Raw genomic sequence first — 18,577 nt, 5'->3', positions numbered from 1 at the left:
TTCCCTGACGTGCCAATTCAAATATTATCTTTTCTGTCATAAAACGTGAAGATTAGTATTATTACTTTTGTCAAAATTAATTTATTTTTAATGAGATTTCTTAAAAACAATAGCCAATTATCTTCACATGATATACAAAAAATTGTATTGAACAAATAAAAAATGTAAAAAATACTATATTTAAATGAGAAACATACAAAAGCGAGCGAAAGTAACAAGACGATGTCAAATTGTAACAACTTCAGATGAGTTTACTTAAGATATACCAATTTTTTAAGATAAAAAATCGAAAAAAACATTATAAGGTCAAATTCATTGTTCTATATTTTTTTATAATATTAATATAATTTGAATAATTCAAAGTGATTTAATACATTTACAAAAGAAAGTGTCAAAAATCGCAAAAAAAATTACATGAGTGCAAATTTTGTAAAAAAAAAAAAATTTTTAATAATTTTTCAAAATCAGATTTAGCTTAAAAAAAAAGATTATTATTTTGACTCTATTTTTTTATACCTTCTGTATTCCGATTTAAAAAAAAAAAATAACCAAAAAATTTCAGGTTAGTCCCATTTTTTTACTACATATTTTTTCTATTTAAAAAAAAAGTCACTTTTAATTCATATTTAATAAAGTTGTTAATTTAAAAAAAAATTTTTTTTCGTAAATACGACAGTGTAAACTTACCTTTACATCTGTTGTCTGAACATTGCTGTTATTTCTTCAACAGTTTTATTCTTTGTCTCGGGAACTTTGCATTTTATAAATAATAAAAATAATATTTGAAGTATTGCAAATATTATAAATGTATTCATACCGAGGACCAACTGGAATATAAAAAATATATATTAACTAGCTATCAGCAAGGTTTCGTAGTGTACCCTAAGTGAGAGTATGTGATAGTGAATGCTAATCCAGTGCAAGACTTGACACATATGTTTGAGTTTGTCAGATATGTGCAGCATCACGATGTTTTCCTTCACCGTAACAACATAAGATAAATGTACATATGTAAATGTAACACATACATTCATCACGGGATTACAACACAGGAGCATGCTGATTGCAAGTCAACTGATTAACCACTGAGCTCACGTTCTATCCATCCAAACATTCGCATTTATAATATTAGTATGCTTAGTTATAGTCCCTTAGGGACGTATAGATATGAGAAATCTGTTTTTAATTTTTAATTCACTAAAAAAGTGTTACTAAAATTTTTTATCTATACATATAAATAAAATTGGAATGTTTGTATGTAATATTAAGAAAAAATATATTTTTAATTAATTTTTAAAATGCATGTCTGCAAGTTTGCGTATGTTCCTTATAATCTGGGGAACGGAACGGAACAGATATTGAGGAGACTTGAACTGGAAGGTAGCTGATGTACGCTGGAGTTATATAGCCTACTTATTTCTAATTCTGTGCAAGCAAAGTCACAGGCAAGTGCTATCTTACTAATGTAAATGCGAATTAGTTTGTTACAAGATATCTCCAGAACTGCTGCATCTTGATGAAATTTGTCATACATATAGAACATAGTCAGGAAGAACACATAGCCTACTTATTAAGTTTTTATTCAGGCAGCTAGTACTATAATAAATGCGAATGTTTGTGTATGGATGTTTGTTACAAGATATCTCCAGAACAACTCAACGGATCTTGATGAAATTTGTCATACATATAGAACATAGTCTGGAAGAACACATAGGCTAAGATTTCTTTAGTTCCGCGTACGGAGTCACAGGCGTGCGCTAGTATACTTACCGATAAAGGCAGAAAACTAAGTCCAACAATAAAGTTAGCTGTCCAGTTAACAGTGACAGCAACGGAGGAGGCAGCGGGACGAGCAGATTGATTGAATAACTCTGAAATAATTTTTAATATAACATAACAAGCAGCCTAGATTCGCCAAAATAGCGAAACCACTGTTGCTTATTGATATTTGATGCATTCTAACTTTAATTGACAGATGAAAAGATATACAGGAAGAGATTCTACTATGCGTCCTTTCCACTGTCTTATATTCTGATTTTTTTTGGTAAGCACATTTTATTTCGCCAAAATAGCGAAGTAACTTGCTTATAGACTTGCACATTTGATGATTATTACTTTAATAAACAGGGGAAAAGACGCAAAGAAAGTGATCCTGTGCGTCCCTTCCCATATTCTGATTTTTTAATAAAGTGGCAAGAGGCAGTTTTGTTTCGCCGAAATGGCGAAGTGACTGTTACCTAGAGACATACACATTTGATGCATTCTAACTTTAATAGATAAGAGAAAAGACGCACAGAAAGAGAATTTTCCCTTCACATTTTGGAAAAATCCAATTCCACTTCCCATTCTTTACTTATAAGAAAAAAGGAAGGGTAAGAGAACTAAAATAAGTCCTCCGGAACACATTCATGAGACTGTAGTTGGAATAGCTTCCACTTGACGCTTGTCTTCTGTGTGGTCGTGGTATTTCACCGGACGAGCTGGGACAATTCGTGCGAACATGTTAAAGTGGGCTCTGCCACTGTTCAAGATATATTTTAAAACTAAATTACTAACTCACCTGTCACAAGGAACCATGGAATCGAACCTGGACCCATTGCGAATGTCACCACAAATAAGATGACAAGAGCGATACAGAGATATGACACCCACATATGATCCGTCTGAAAAAAAACAATATAGAAATATAATATATATGAATGTGTTACATTTACATATGTACATTTATCCTATGTTGTTACGTTGAAGGAAAACATCGTGATGCTGCACATATCTGACAAACTCAAACATATGTGTCAAGTCTTGCACTGGACCAGCATTCACTATCATATACTCTCACTTAGGGTACTCCTAGACCTTCAGTGGATACCTATTCCTGATGATGGTCTTATGTACAGTCAGCGTAGTTAGCGGTGTTCCACCTAAAGAAATTACCACTATTCATTATTGGTTGGTTTAATAATTTTTGGCAACATGATCGATATTTATGCGACCCCTTTATTATGTCGAGGGGAAATCTTCCGAAGACCAGGTGTCTTAGGAGTCATTACAGCCCTTATATATCAGATATATCAGACTCTGGACCCTACAGTGCCCTGGGCGATACAACTCGCCTTATCCCAACACCGGTATTCCAGGCAGTGGTATTTTAAAGTTATCTTACTAATATTATAAATGCGAATGTTCAGATGTTTGTTAGAAGATATCTCCAGAACTGCTGAACGAATCTTGATGAAATTCGGCATACATATTATATAAAACATAGTCTGGAAGAACAAATAGGGTAATAATTATGTTTTTTAAATTCCGCACAGACGGAGTGACGGGCAACAGCTTGTACTTACATATAAACTGGCGATACAAAGACCCACTGTACAGATAATCATGCCGCTAAATCCTGTCATTAGAAGAGTCTTCCTTCCCGCCACTTCGACCAGCACAAGGCTGACCACTGTCATCACCACGTTCATAGCTCCCATACCTGTCATACGATAATTCTTAATCTTAATATTATAAATGCGAATGTTTGGATGGATGGATGTTTGTATCTCGCTGAAATTCGGCATATTTATAGAACATAGTTTGAAAGACATAGACTAATTATGTTATTTCTAATTCCGCGGGAACGGAGTCGCGGTTGACAGCTAGTCTAATAATAAAATATCATGTTCCAATCCAAATTAAAGATTTTTTATAGACATTTATAATACAAAGTGGTAAATGCGTTCGTTCGTTTCTGCTTGACAAATTACACTTTCCCTCAACTCATACCTTAAGGTAAGAAGGGAAAAATGACTAAAACTTTGCAAGACAAAATGAATAATTACTTTAACTTGACGCCTTCTGTGTGTGTATTTTTTACTTACCTAATGTCGCGTATTGCGATTGCATTTCATTGAGCTTAGCTTTCTCGAATATGTCAGTTGAAAAGAATATAACTGCATTAATTCCTGAGAACTGTTGCGCTATCATCACCACTATAGCGATTGTCAGCGGCTGACGAAGTTGTTTATTGCTGATTAATTCACGGAATGTCACTTTCTTACTGACTTTATTCTTTTCTGCTTCCTGTAATAATGTAAACAGTTGGATTAATGGCCCGATACAAAAGGCAGTTATCCTAGAAACCGCACGCATCGTGAGAAGGTTCCTGTATCTGCAGTCCTGACCACTGGTTGTTTGAGTCATGGGATTCCGCTGCCGGTGGTGCTCTATTTTTAATATAATATGTTTTGTAATTTTTTTTATTTTATATATGAAATAATTTATACTAACTCACGAGGTTACCACCATGAGGCGTATGAAATCGACTACCATTATTCCAATAATCGTATCGGTAAATGAACTGATAGTGAAGAGCTTCTACCAACATCTTAAGAAGCTATCACTAAACAGTTGGATTAAGGGCCCGATACAAAAGGAAATTCTAAAAACTACGCGCATCGTGTGAAGGTTCCTGTCTCTACCCTGACCGTTGGTTGCTTGGGTTCATAAAAACACGATTAACCGTGGGTGAGAATAAAATCTCTGTATAAAACATATCATCCCTGACATTATCTTTGCCAAAATAGAGATAGGAATATATATTAAACGGTGATTTTGGTCTCTTAAACTCACTGTGACTGTAACTCTATGACAACTCTTTGGAAGAATACGAATCGAATGACACCTCATTCGTCAAAATCTGTTCAATCATTTAATCTATAGGTTACGATCCAACTAAAGTACATACTAATCCATATACTCGTATATAAGCACAAAAACATTACCTACTTAAATCAGCCCAGTCAAAAAAAATTGATTACCTGATGCATCTCTTCCATCTCGCCGTGAACAGCAACGTCGCCTCTCAACCAATTCAAAGCTTAAAAAAATGATGAAAAACTTAACAATAGTAGCATTTTAGCTTTTAAATTATAAAAAGTATGCATTTTTAATCTTATTGTCAAATAAAAAACTAATAAATAACTAGACCATATAATAATACCAACTTCCTTAAATTTGCATTTCTTAAATAGGAAATAGAGCGACGGTGGCTCAGGGGTCAAGCAGTTGACTTGCAATCTGCAGGTCCTGGGTTCGAATCCAGCCATGTACCAGTGTTTTTCGATATCTGATTTACAGTACATTTATCCTATGTTGTTATGATGAAGGAAAACATCGTGATTTTGCACATATCTGAGAAGAAAGTCAAAGATATATGTGATATCAACCAACACGTACTGTGTATATTGACGTATAGTGAGCTGATGATGAAATAGGAAATATTGACAGATTTTTGTTAATTTAATAATATTTCTTATAGTATTCCAATTAAGCTCTAGGCTTGTGTTAGGATAGGTTTCCAAGTTGACTGTCGGGATCCGAACTCTCGACCACATCGGAAATCCGTACCCTTAACCATTAGGCTATTGATGCTTCAATAAATTTGCATTCCTACCTCGTTGCGCATGTAACTCCTGTCCTTTATTCAACAAGAGATATTTAGGTGATTCCGGGCACAAAGGTAAAGTGGCGCATTGGATAGCCGCGGGAATAACTGTTACAGCTAGAAGCCATGGCCAGCCCCATTCTGTGCCTAAAACTCCTTTAAGACCTAACACTTGTGAGAGAAGGATCGTGATTGTAATCACTAACTGGTAAACTGTACCGATCTGTAAATAAAATTTGATTTAGTTTGAAACGTGTATAGCGCCAACGGCTCTGAGTGTACCTATTAAAATTTTAAAGTCTTAATGCCATTGAACGTGTTGGAAAAAACGTAATTTTCATGCATTATTTCATCGTTAATTAAATAACTATCGAAATTATAGAAAAAGTATTGTCTTTGTCCAATCTCATTTATAATACTGACTAATCTTGTAATACTTATATTATAAATGCGAATGTTTAGATGTATGTTTGAAGATATCTCCAGAACTGCTGCATGGATCTCGTTGAAAATTGACATAGATGTAGAACATAGTCTGCAAGAACATATAGGCTACTTATTAAGTATATTTTTAATTCCGCGCGGACAAAGTCGCGTGCGATAGCTAGTCTATAATTAATTACACCAAATATTTTGTATATAGAAAACCCTTAAAATTATTTTTTTATAAATATACATTGTATTAGAAGAAGCATTTGTCTATGGGTTAGGAAGAAAATCCGACACTGCCGGTGTATCGCAACACTAGCCTTACTAAAATATCAACGTTTATGTTCCCTTACTACATCTGACACTTTACTTGGTAACGAAAAGCGCGCCATTCGCAATAATTCTAACTAAATTATGTCTAAAATTAGTAAGAACAGTATTTTCAATTGTTCAATATATAAAGGACAAACATACACGTATTTTATAATGAATTAACTTACCGAGCCACGCATAGAGACGGGAGAAATCTCAGCTAAATATAACGGAGCTAGTCCAGCATTCAAACCGCTGTTTATACCAATCAATAACCTGGAAGATTGAATATATATTTTTAAATTGTGAAAATAGATAGTGTTGTAACTAACAGGTTTAAACTAGCTGTCGCCCGCGACTTCGTTCCTGTGGTATTTAAAAAAACTTAACTTTTAGCGAGATTCATAGAGCCTAACAAACATCCATCCATCTAAACATTCGCATTTATAATATTAGCAAGATTAAGTAAGATTTTTCTTCGAATATTAAAAGCGATAGTTACTAAATATTATAAATTTTGAGACTAGAAAGTTTATTGATATGATTAAGTTCTGCCCTAAAAAAAATGCTTAAGTTCTTAGAAAGTCAGCTTTTCTGTAACTTGCATACCGCAAACGAAGCGGACTGTACATATTTGACAAAGTTCTTTAAGAAAATCGAAGGATTATTTTGCGTTCAACAAATTTATATTTACGTAATTCTCTAAGTACATAAAGTTGTAAAGAAAACTTTTAAAGCATTTACAAGCAAATTACGTAAACTTACTAATATTATAAATGCGAATGTTTAAATGGATGGATGTTTGTAGATATCTCCGGAACTCAACAGATCTAGCTGAAATTCGTCATACATATAGAACATAGTCTGGAAGAACACAGGCTACTATAGGTTTCTTTTACGCGTACGGAGTCGCGGGCGACAGCTAGTTAAAAATATAAATATGTAAGTATTAAATATTCTGACATTTCAATGTTACTGTGAATGCGAATGTCTCTTTTATTTGCAAAGGACATGAGAGGGACAACAGTACATAAATCTTACTTACCTGCCTATAATAAGAAGTTCAGCGGAGTTTGCGACCTTTGAACAACCTTCGAAAGCCGCACCAAGAAAGACCAGACCATTGTTCAATAACAGACCAAGTTTTCTTCCAAATCTGAAAATAATAATACATCGCAAAGGATTTTATGTATATCGTAAGGGAAATTAGCAAGCGACCGTTGCCCATAGACATACGCAATTGCATATACGTTGCCTACCTTTAATCGACGGAGATGGGGACATACAGAAAGAAAATATCTCCTTTTGCTATGTTGGTTGTGCCTCAATGTTTTTTGAACGACTAACTTTAAGGCAACTTCGCTGGCTCATTTAGCAAAGTTTTAACAGTGGTAGAGTTCGCTTTAACATCTTCACACGAATTAGCTCGGCCTGGTGAAATACCACGACCACACAGAAGACAAGCGTCAAGTGGAAGCAATTCCAAGTACAGTCTGATGAGTGTGCGTCCCGGAGGACTAATTTAGTCCTCTTTCCCTTCCTACCCTTTTTCTTATAAGGAAAGGATGGGAAGTGAAAGTGAACTTTCCGGATGAGATGCATGGAAAGGGAAATTGTTTTCTTTCTGTGCATCCTCTCCTCTGTCGATTAAAGGTAGGCAACGCATATGCAATTGCGTATATCTATGGGCGACGGTCACTTCGCTATTTCAGCGATTTCAGGTGGCAGTTCGCTCGTTTGCCACTTTATGTTATAAAAAAAATTGTAAACTCACCTGTCAGCAATAAAGCCTGTCAGTATTCCACCAATCATGCCACCAACGCAGTAAATGGATACGGTTACAGAATAAACGGTTGTCACTTTTGGGTCATCTTTGGCATCTATGGTGGCATTGGTTCCAGTGAGTGCTTCCATTTGTAACCATTTCGACAACACCTGGAATTTACGATAGTAAGTATTAGGATGTAGGTCGACTGTGGATTACTAGCTCTGCCTGCGACTCTGTCTGCGTAAAATACTGTCTTGAGGTTGCATTTTTATTGAGTAAGACGTAATTATTTTAATTTAAATGTCTTACATATTCATACAAACTCTATCCTCTACTCCAATCTTTCCCAAAGTACGCGATAACGCCCCCTTGTGGGCGCTGCAGGTCTCAAGGGTAAGAGACCCAGAAAGAAAATGGGAGCGTGTCGAGAGGTCTGGGGGGTGATTTGTAATTTTATTTAGCTAGGAGGCCTCTTAGACAACGACTGCACTACTATGTCTTAAAAGATTGCTTAAACTCTAATAAAGAGGGCTAAAATTACTGTGTTTTACAGCCAGTACATATATAAAGGACAGTTGCTGATAGACATCTGACAACTTTAGACTTACAGCTTGAGGGGCATTTATGACACCCGTGTTGTACCCATGTTGGAATGCAGACCAACAAGCTGATGACAGGATAGCGAAAGCCAGTCTCATGTTCATACCCTGAAAAACAAAAATAGCAAATCTTTATTAATCTTACTAATATTATAAACTAGCTGTCAGGCGAGTGTAGCCTATGTGTTCTTCCAAACTATGTTCCGTTCCGCCGTTCTAGAGATATCTTCAAACACCCATCCATCTATCCACATCACATCTATCTTAACATTCGCATTTATAATATTAGTAAGTTAAATAAAAAGCAGATCTTCAAGGCATTAATTCGAAAAAAAATGAATAAATAGTATCCTATGTCCTGGCTCTAAGCTACCTCCTCAACAATTTTCAGTCATATCGGTAAAGCCGTTCTTGAGTTATAAATAGTCGGATGGGAAAGGATGTTGATTTACAGAGAAGGGGACGCATAGTATGGGGATATCTTACTCCCTTCCTCTGTCGATAAAATTTAGGTAACCCATCTGCAATTGTATATATGGCCTTTGGACCGCTCGCTCGTTTGACACCTTATGATATTAAAAAAAAGTTACATCGAGTTTGTCTATGATTAAGAACGTTGGAACAGGTTTTATTGTGTGATTCAGTTGAGGTCAATGGCTTTGTAAACAATCGGCCATCGGTTTTTTTAAAAACTTTTTATTATTCTTACGTGTTAGATGTGTTACCGTACGTTCGTTAACTTAGTCATTATATGATCCGACTAGAAATATATTTTGTATTGAATTTCGGGTATACTAAAAAAGTAAATTGTTTTGTCGATTTTAACTATCATATCTAAATAAAAGTTTATTTTTTAATTATTTTAGAGCCTTCAAAAGTAATTCGTAATCGAAATTAAAAATTTCAGTTTACAATCGAAAGATTTAACAACGTTAGATGCTAAACTTCTAGCTGTCGTCCGCGACTCCGTCCGTGCTTAGTTAAAAAAAACATACTAAGTAACCTATGTGTTCTTCCAGACTATGTTCTACATCTATGACTTTCAGCGAAAGTAACGGTTCTGGAGATACTCTCAAATAAACAAACATCCATCCATCCAAACATTCGCATTTATAATATTAGTAAGGTTAAATTACCTTATGTTACAGCCCTATATAGTTTCGCGGACGCAATAATACCAGTCCCACTCACCCTGAAGAAGGGCCCTCGACGGGCTCGTAACTAGTCGGTGCCGCTACCAGACAAATATACGTCAAAGTTTAGCCGTTTTTATATAAGTTTATTATGTCTCAAGAAAGTTTGAATAATTTAGATGTTTGTTAGAAGATCTCCAGAACGACTGCATGGATGTTGCTGAAAGGTATAGTAGAACATGGTCTGGAACACGTAGACTAAGTTTTCTTTTTATTTTACTTAGTACACTTAGTAAAACATATATTAGTGAGCGTCGGTGGCTCAGTGGTCTAATGCTTGACTTGCAATCTGCAGGTCCTGGGTTCGAATCCCGCCATGTACCAATGTGTCTTTCGATTTCCGATTTACATATGTACATTTATCCGACGTTCTTACGGTGAAGGAAAACATCGTGATGCAATCTGCACATATCTGAGAAGAAATTCAAATATATGTGTGAAGTCAACCAACCCGCAGTGGGCAGCGTGGTTGACTATGGCCTAGATACCCTTAACTTAGGGTAGGCTCCGAGCCCCTCAGTGGGGACGTATAGTGAGCTGATGATGATGATGATAATATTAGTGATAATTTCGTTTATATATCGTAAAGTAAATTACAAAATTGCTACTTATGAAACTGACTATGTACATAATTTAACGGTGACATAGAAAATACTTATGCTAATGTCTTTCCCTATTGGTATCTTATCATTTTTACGTTGAAATGTTTGCATTTGATAAATGACGTACATTTTTACTGCAGTAGTTTTGAATACGGAAGTAGAGATAAGAGAGATATTGTCTCTGTACCTCCCCTAAGTGAGAGTATGTGATAGTGAATGCTGATCCAGTGCAAGACTTGACACATATGTTTGAGTTTGTCAGATATGTGCAGCATCACGATGTTTTCCTTCACAATAACAACATAGGATAAATGTACATATGTAAATGTAACACATTCATACATCACGGGATTACAACACAGGAGCATGCTGATTGCAAGTCAACTGATTAACATTTAAGACCCTGACTGTCTTATAACTGAACATTACATCATCCGCAAGAAAATAAAAAAAAGATTAAAATATGCCTGCCTATATGTTATTCCAGACTATGTTCTACATCTGTGCAAAATTTAATCAAGATCCGTCTAGTTGTTCGGGAGATATCTTCAATCAAACATACATCCATCCGTCCAAACATTCGCATAATATTAGTAAGACTAGCTGTTGCCCACGACTGTCCGCGCGGAATTAAAAGTACTTAATTAGGTTATGTGTTCTTCCAAACTAGGTTCTACATCTATGTCAAGTTTCAGCGAGAAAATTTAAGCTGTTTATATGAGAAAAAAGAAAGGGCTGTTTTTAGGATTTTTCCTGGCAATTTTTCTCATCTTTTAAACCTTCCCTAGACATCCACGAACATTTCAAGACCAAGATAAGATAAATCCGTTCAGCCGTTCTCGAGTTTTAGCGACACTAACGAACAGCAATTGATTTTATATATATATAAAAAAAGACATGACATAATATTATATTTTAAGCAGTATTATGTCAAATAAAGTGGACGACCTTGATTTCAAACGACTTGGAAATGTCAAAAGAACTTTTTCCCGTATATGTAATTTTTATTACTAACAGCCACACCCGATTTCGAATGAATAACAAAATAATAAATTTGAAGTGTAGCTGTCACCCGCGTCTCCGACCGCGTGGATATATAAAAAAAATTAATTGGAGTAGCCTATGTGTTCTTTCAGACTATGTTTTATATGTATGCCAAATTTAATCGAGATCCGTTCAGTCGTTCTAGAGATATCTTCAGGCACTCATCCATCCACATCACATCCATCTAAACATTCGCATTTATAATATTAGTAAGTTAAATAAAAAGCTCATCAAGGCATAATAAATATCCTATGTCCGTCTCCTACCTCTAAGCTACCTCCTAACCAATTTTCAGGCATATCGTTAAAGCCGTTTTTGAGTTATAAATAGTGTAACTAACACCACTTTCTTTTATATATATAAAGATGCGAATGTTTAGATGTATGTTAGAAGATATCTCCAGTACAACTGAACGGATCTCGATGAAATTTGGCATGTAGAACATAGTCTGGAAGAAAACATAGACTACTAATTAAGACGGAATAGCGGGCGATAGTTACTAATTACTATACCTGTTTTTAAAAGTGTTTTTCGGCACGTTTAGTTTAAGATAAATTCAACCTTAACATGTCAAGCGTTATCTTTTTAACATATTATCAAAATTAACTATCTTATAAAACAAATATTTGTAGAACAGTGGTAGAGCCCGCTTTAACAACTTCACACGAATTGGCCCGGCTCGCCCGGTGAAATACCACGACCTCACAGAAGACACGCGGCAAGTGGAAGTAATTCCAACTACAGTCTGATGAGTGTGCGTCCCGGAGGCATAATTTAGTCCTCTTTCCCTTCCCACCCTTTTTCTTATAAGGAAAGGATGGGAATTGGAAGTGGACTTTCCGGTTGTGAGGATGCATGGGAAGGGAAAATATTTTTTTTCTGTGCATCCTCTCCCCCATTAATTAAAGGTAGTCATCGCATATGCAATTGCGTATGTCTATGGGCAACGGCCACTTCGCTATTTCAGCGATTTCAGGTGGCCGCTCGCTCGTTTGCCACTTTATAATATAAAAAAGAGATTGAATTAAAAAAAAATCACTATTAAGTTAGACGTCTAATAACACGCACCGGACGCATCGCACGTACGGATTAAACGGATTTGCTTTGCCTTATAGACGTAGCATAACGCGTTCGGGTGCGTCCGGTGCTGACCAATGAGCACGTACCTTTAGTTGTCCTTGTATTTTTAACTAATATTATAAATGCGAATGTTTAGATGTTTAAAGATATCTTTATAACGAATGCATGGATCTAACTGAAAGGCATACATATAGAACATAGTCTGGAAGAACACATAGACTGTTAAGTACTACTAATTATGTTTTTTTTAATTCCGTCTAAACAGCTGAAAGTATTTGAATACTAAAATATTACATTTTAATATATTTTTGTATAGAAAAAAAGGTTTATTTTTTAATATATATTAGTAACCTATTTGTTCTTCCAGGAGAAGGCGCAAGACAAGACTTTTGCGAACTCTTGTGTCGTATGCCAAGCCTTACTTTGGGTCGATGCGCCAGCGAAGTAAGATGTTCTTCCAGACTATGTTCTACATCTATGCCTTTAAGTGAGATGCAGCCATTTTAGAGATACCTTCTAACCATTCATCTAAACATTCGCATTTATAATATTAGTAAGATATTAAGCATTTGTGTTGCTTTTAAACGCCCAACCGTGCGAAGACGGGGCTTGTTTGATATGGTTCTTAGTAACAAATCATACGACACCGGTATTCAATTTCTTATGTCCGCTTACCAAGAATCAGGGCTGTCACTTCGATTTTGTCGTCAAACAATTCATCGGCTCTATAAGTCCCTTTTTTTTCAGAGTGGATGCTTTATACATACTCCGCGCCCCGGGGGGGACGCGGTAGATATGTTGGATTCTCCTCCTTAGCGGAGGCATACCCACTAAACCCCTCTGTTCCTCCAACGCATCGGGACGGGACCACGGGCACGCTTTCGCTCTCGTCCGCGGCCCAGCTCTATAAGTCCCTACTGAGAGTCTCGGAGCACCCTAAGTGAGAGTATATGATAGTGAATGCTGGTCCAGTGCAAGACTTGACACATATGTTTGAGTTTGTCAGATATGTGCAGCATCACAATGTTTTCCTTCACCGTAACAACATAGGATAAATGTACATATGTAAATAACACATTAATACATGACGACACTTGAATTCTTTGAAAGTGTGAAGCGACTGCCATCCATAGACATACGCTATTACAGATGCGTTGGCTACATTTCTTTTATAATACATTCTAGCTGTCGCCTGCAACTCCGTGTTCTTCCAGACTATGTTCTATATGTGTGCTAAATTTCATCATAATCCGTTAAACCGTTCTAGAGATCATCAGCTCACTATACGTCCCCACCGAGGGGCTCGGAAACTACCCTAAGTTAGACGTTACCCTCGTTCCGGAGAAACTTTCAAACAAACATCCATATAAACATTTATAATATTACTAAATTAGACTAACTCGGAAGATTTAAGATTCGTGACAGCTTGAGATTTTTATATTAAACATTGAATCTTACAGACACTAACATCAAATGCAAACAGACATACGATTTGTTTGTTAATTTACATATATCTAGTCGTATTGATAATAAAAACTAGTAATATCTAGTAATAGAGAAACTGAACTGTTAAGTTAGTTTTAACAGTGGTAGAGTCCGCTTTAACATCTTCGCACGAATTGTCCCGGCTCGCCCGGTGAAATACCACGACCACACAGAAGACACGCCTCAAGTGGAAGCAATTCCAACTACAGTCTGATGAGTGTGCGTCCCGGAGACCTAATTTAGTCCTCTTTCTCTTCCCGCCCTTTTTCTTATAAGGAAAGGATGGGAAGTGAAAGTGGACTATCAGGATGAGAGGATGCATAGAAAGGGAAAATATTTACTTGTTGTGAACATCTCCGTCGTTTAACTGGAAAGTAGCTGACGAGGGCATATTATGCCCATTTTATTTCTTTTAATTCTGCACTAATAGCAGGCGACAATTAATAAATTCGTGACGAATAAAATTTAATATTAAAATTTATGACATACTAAAATAGTTTTCTTCGTTTAATTACTAGAAATAATAAAAATTATTGCTAAGTGTTGATAGGAAATAATGCACTTAACTACAGCATATCCAAAGTTATTAATATCGCCCGGGACTCCATCAACGCGGTTTAAAAAAACATAATTAGTAGTCTATGTGTTCTTTCAGACTATGTTCTATACGTATGACAAATTTAATAGAGATCCGTTCAATCGTTCTAGAGATATCTTCAAATATACATCCATCCACATCACAACCATCTAAACATTCGCAATTATAACATTAGTAAGATAAATAAAAAGCAGCTCTTCGAGGCATAAATTCGAAAAAAATTGAATAAATAGTATCCTATGTCCGTCTCCTGGCTCTAAGCTACATCGTCACCAATTTTCAGGCATATCTGTAAAGCCGTTCTTGAGTTATAAATAGTGTAACTAACACCACTTTCTTTTATATATATAGATAGATTTCATCGAATTCCGTTCAGTCTTTCTGGAGATATCTTCAAACATCCATCCATCTAAACATCTTTACACGAATTAACCGGTTAGTCCGGTGCAATAATACGAACACAAAGAACGCCTTAAGTGCGAAGCTATTACAGTCTGAGAAATGTGTGCCGGTGGCTTAATTATAGTCCTCTTTCTCTTCTCATTCATTTCTTATAAGAAACTAGCTGTCATCCGTAATTCCGAACGCGCGGAATTAAAACAAAAATTAACAGCATATGTGTTCTTCCAGACAATGTTCTATGTGTGCCACATTTCATCCTGATCCGTTCAGTCATTATGGAGATACTTTCAACCATCCATCTATCTAAACATTCGCATCTTACATATATAAAAGAAAGTGGTGTTAGTTACACTATTTATAACTCAAGAACGGCTTTACAGATATGCCTGAAAATTGGTGAGGAGGTAGCTTAGAGCCAGGAGACGGACATAGGATACTATTTATTCATTTTTTATTCGAATTTATGCCTTGAAGAGCTGATTTTTATTTAACTTACTAATATTATAAATGCGAATGTTTAGATGGATGTGACGTGGATGGATTGGACGGGTGGGCTACACTAATTAAGTTTTTTTATATATCCACGCGGACGGAGTCGCGGGGGACAGGTAGTTTATAATATTAATAAGATAAATATTTCACTCGATAGGCTATAAGTTTGTGTAGATTTGATTGTCACTATTTTCACCCTGCTGATAGTTTCTTTTATTTGAGCGACATAGTGCTGCCCTTTCCTTCTCCTGGCATGGTGGCCTAAAGCCTTCCTCTATAAATAGACTATTCAACAAAAAAAGGAATGATTCAAATCGGACCAATAGTTCCTGAGATTAGCGCGTACAAACAAACAAACTCTGCTTATAATCTTACATATAAAATTCTCGTGTCACAATTTTCGTTCCCATACTCCTCCGAAACGGCTTAACCGATTCTCATGAAATTTTGTGATCATATTGAGTAGCTCTGAGAATCGGCCAACATCTATTTTTAATCCCGCGCGGACGGAGTCGCGGGCGACAGCTAGTATTAGTATAGATTAACATTACTATTCCTATATAACTAAACATATAAATTTCTTACTCTCGTGATTGTGGAAAAGTCCATACAGGTTGGTTTACCTATAGTTATTATAAATGTCGGGGGTAGACAGAATTAGAACGGATGTGGGATACTATTTTGAGCTGCGTAAATTGTGATAAAGTCGTGCGGGACTGTATAAAACATGTGCATAAATTAAATACGTCATATTGTCAGCATATGGTAATTGTATTTATACATCTCTAACAATCGAACTTACAAAGTATTTAAATTGCGATCCTTTTTTTAACTAAACTTTAACAATACAACAGAATACTACGCATATATTTTTTTATATCAAAAGGTGGCAAACGAGCAATCGGCCACCCGAAATCGCTGAAATAGCGAAGTTCGAAGATGTTAAAGCGGGCTCTACCACTGTTCAATATAAATATAAGTACCTGGATGACGGAGCTTTGCAAGGTATTTTTTTTTAAATTGTGTTTTTTGGAAATTATATTATATTTAAGTACGAATTACTAATAAAATGATGAAATATGAATAATATTTTTCGATCTTATCTATAGAAAAAGTTTATGTTTAAGTTGATTATCGATAAAACACGAATAATATGACATTTTCTAAAAATGATTCCTAGCTAGATCGATTTATCGCCCCCGAAACCCTCTATATACTAAATTTTATGAAAATCGTTGGAGCCGATTCCGAGATTCCAATTATATATATAAGAATTGCTCATTTAAAGATATAAGATAAGATATTAAAAAATCTAAACATAAAAATCAGCTTTATTAAGGCTTTTAGTAATTTAAATCTACAATAAGACTTTTAAAATTATACAATTTAAATATTTAAATTAACGTAAATTTCTAGAATAAAAAGTTTCATTATGCAGCCGAACTTAATAAACGATCTAACTCGTCCGCGACTCCGTAGCCGTGGAATTAAAAAAAAAAAACATAATTAGTTGTCTATGTTCTAGACTATGTTCTACATCTATGACAAATTTCATCGAGATCCGTGCATCCGTTCTGGAGGTGCTTTCTAACAAAATATCCATCTGTCGCCGCGATTCCGTCCGCGTGGATATATAAAAAAACTTAATTAGTGTAGCCTATGTGTTCTTTCAGACTATGTTCGACGTATGACAAATTTAATCGAGATCAGTTCAGCCGTTCTAGAGATATCTTCAAACATACATCCATCCACATTACATCCATCTAAACATTCGCAATTATAACATTAGTAAGATAAATAAAAAGCAGCTCTTCAAGGCATAAATTCGAAAAAAATTAAAATAAATAGTATCCTATGTCCGTCTCCTGGCTCTAAGCTACCTCCTCACCAATTTTCAGGTATATCGGTAAAGCCATTCTTGAGTTATAGTGTAACTAACAAGACTTTCTTTTATATATATAGATGATTAAAGACGTAAGAACCGTTATTATACCTTTAATCGTTGCATTGTTGAGAAATAGTTTTCATTACAGAAAACTGGTTTTAATAAAGGACTCTACATCTATAGATTCCATATTATAGACAATATTAAACAATCTAAAAAGTTATTCCATAATAATATAACGGAAATCGTATGTAATATAAAAGAAAATGGACGATATTGTTTGAACGATATTGAATAAAAAACACGATGACCTCGATTCGACCAACTTGTTCCCAAAGCGACGCATTGTTCACAGGATGTCGGTTATAATATTAAAATTATCAATCTATACCAAAATATCTTTCGTTATTAAATTCAAACTGATATTTAAATTGTATTTTATTTTGTTATTGTATAAAATATTGACATTTAAAAGGGCGGGAAAAATGGAATTTAATTATTAAAAAGGTCAAAGGTCACTGTTGTAAAGCCACACATAATATTAATATCGAATAACAAACTGAATAAATAAAACTTACCGCCATTTCGATTTATTCCAAATCAAACACAATTCACAATTATTATAAAAAAAAATATTTTCAACTCAGACACATAAATATTCTCACAGAAACAATAAGAAAAATAAATTAAATCACTTTCCCATAATTTGTAATACTAAGAAAATGTAGCGTCTTGTGCGCGTTTCGTTTTACTACGCGCGGTCTACAGTTCGAAATTTGACGAAGTGACGCGCCATAGTCTGTGTTACTGCACGCAATTATTTTTCTCCCAATTTGTTTTTAATTTTTTATTAATAAACAGGTCTCAGACAGAATGAATTTACTTAGTTCACAAAGGAAATGTTAATTGGGACTTTTACAGGACTAAAAACTAGACTTAAAATACAATTAAAACTGAATAATGAACAAAATTATAAAAATCTTTATTCATCTTCTAAGATAAAAGAAACATATTTAAATTTAACGAAATTAAAATTATAATAAATATAGCAATATCTACTTTCTTGTGATTACGCATTTTCATCTCTAATAAAATTTCCCAAGATTACTGTAAATTAATTGAACTGGTAACACTAAAGTGACGCGCCGCGAAGCGAAGAGAATGCGTCCGGTATGACGTCACAGAAACCGGTCGACGGTCGACTAGACTTGTCTGACCAACGTAGCATGTAGCGGACAGCGCTTTCGTTTAAAAAAA

General features: G+C 35.1%; 1 protein-coding gene across 2 annotated transcripts; it reads right to left on the bottom strand.

Moving 5' to 3' along the window:
• Positions 1–553: 553 nt before the first annotated feature.
• Positions 554–18,122, bottom strand: LOC106126057 (solute carrier family 2, facilitated glucose transporter member 1). Of its 2 annotated transcripts, XR_001228309.1 has the most exons (13): positions 17,899–18,122; positions 8,549–8,647; positions 7,947–8,107; positions 7,218–7,328; positions 6,361–6,448; positions 5,441–5,654; positions 4,806–4,864; positions 3,867–4,068; positions 3,345–3,481; positions 2,561–2,663; positions 1,771–1,871; positions 627–827; positions 554–593 (listed from the first exon to the last, which is right to left on the bottom strand). XR_001228309.1 is itself a non-coding variant. In XM_013323526.1 (12 exons), the coding sequence occupies exons 1-12, from the start codon at positions 17,902–17,904 to the stop codon at positions 690–692; spliced, it is 1,419 nt and encodes a 472-aa protein (XP_013178980.1). In that variant the 5' UTR covers positions 17,905–18,122; the 3' UTR covers positions 626–689. The 2 variants fall into 2 exon arrangements, 1 of the variants encoding a protein (XP_013178980.1); XM_013323526.1 differs by lacking the exon at positions 554–593 and having other exon boundaries at positions 626–827.
• Positions 18,123–18,577: the final 455 nt, after the last annotated feature.

Source organism: Papilio xuthus, unplaced genomic scaffold (genome assembly GCF_000836235.2).
Source record: "Papilio xuthus unplaced genomic scaffold, Pxut_1.1 DF825355.1, whole genome shotgun sequence".
Taxonomy (NCBI): Eukaryota; Metazoa; Arthropoda; class Insecta; order Lepidoptera; family Papilionidae; genus Papilio; species Papilio xuthus.
The sequence above is the reverse complement of the archived record's forward strand: the minus strand, read 5'-3'. Positions and strand labels throughout refer to the sequence as shown.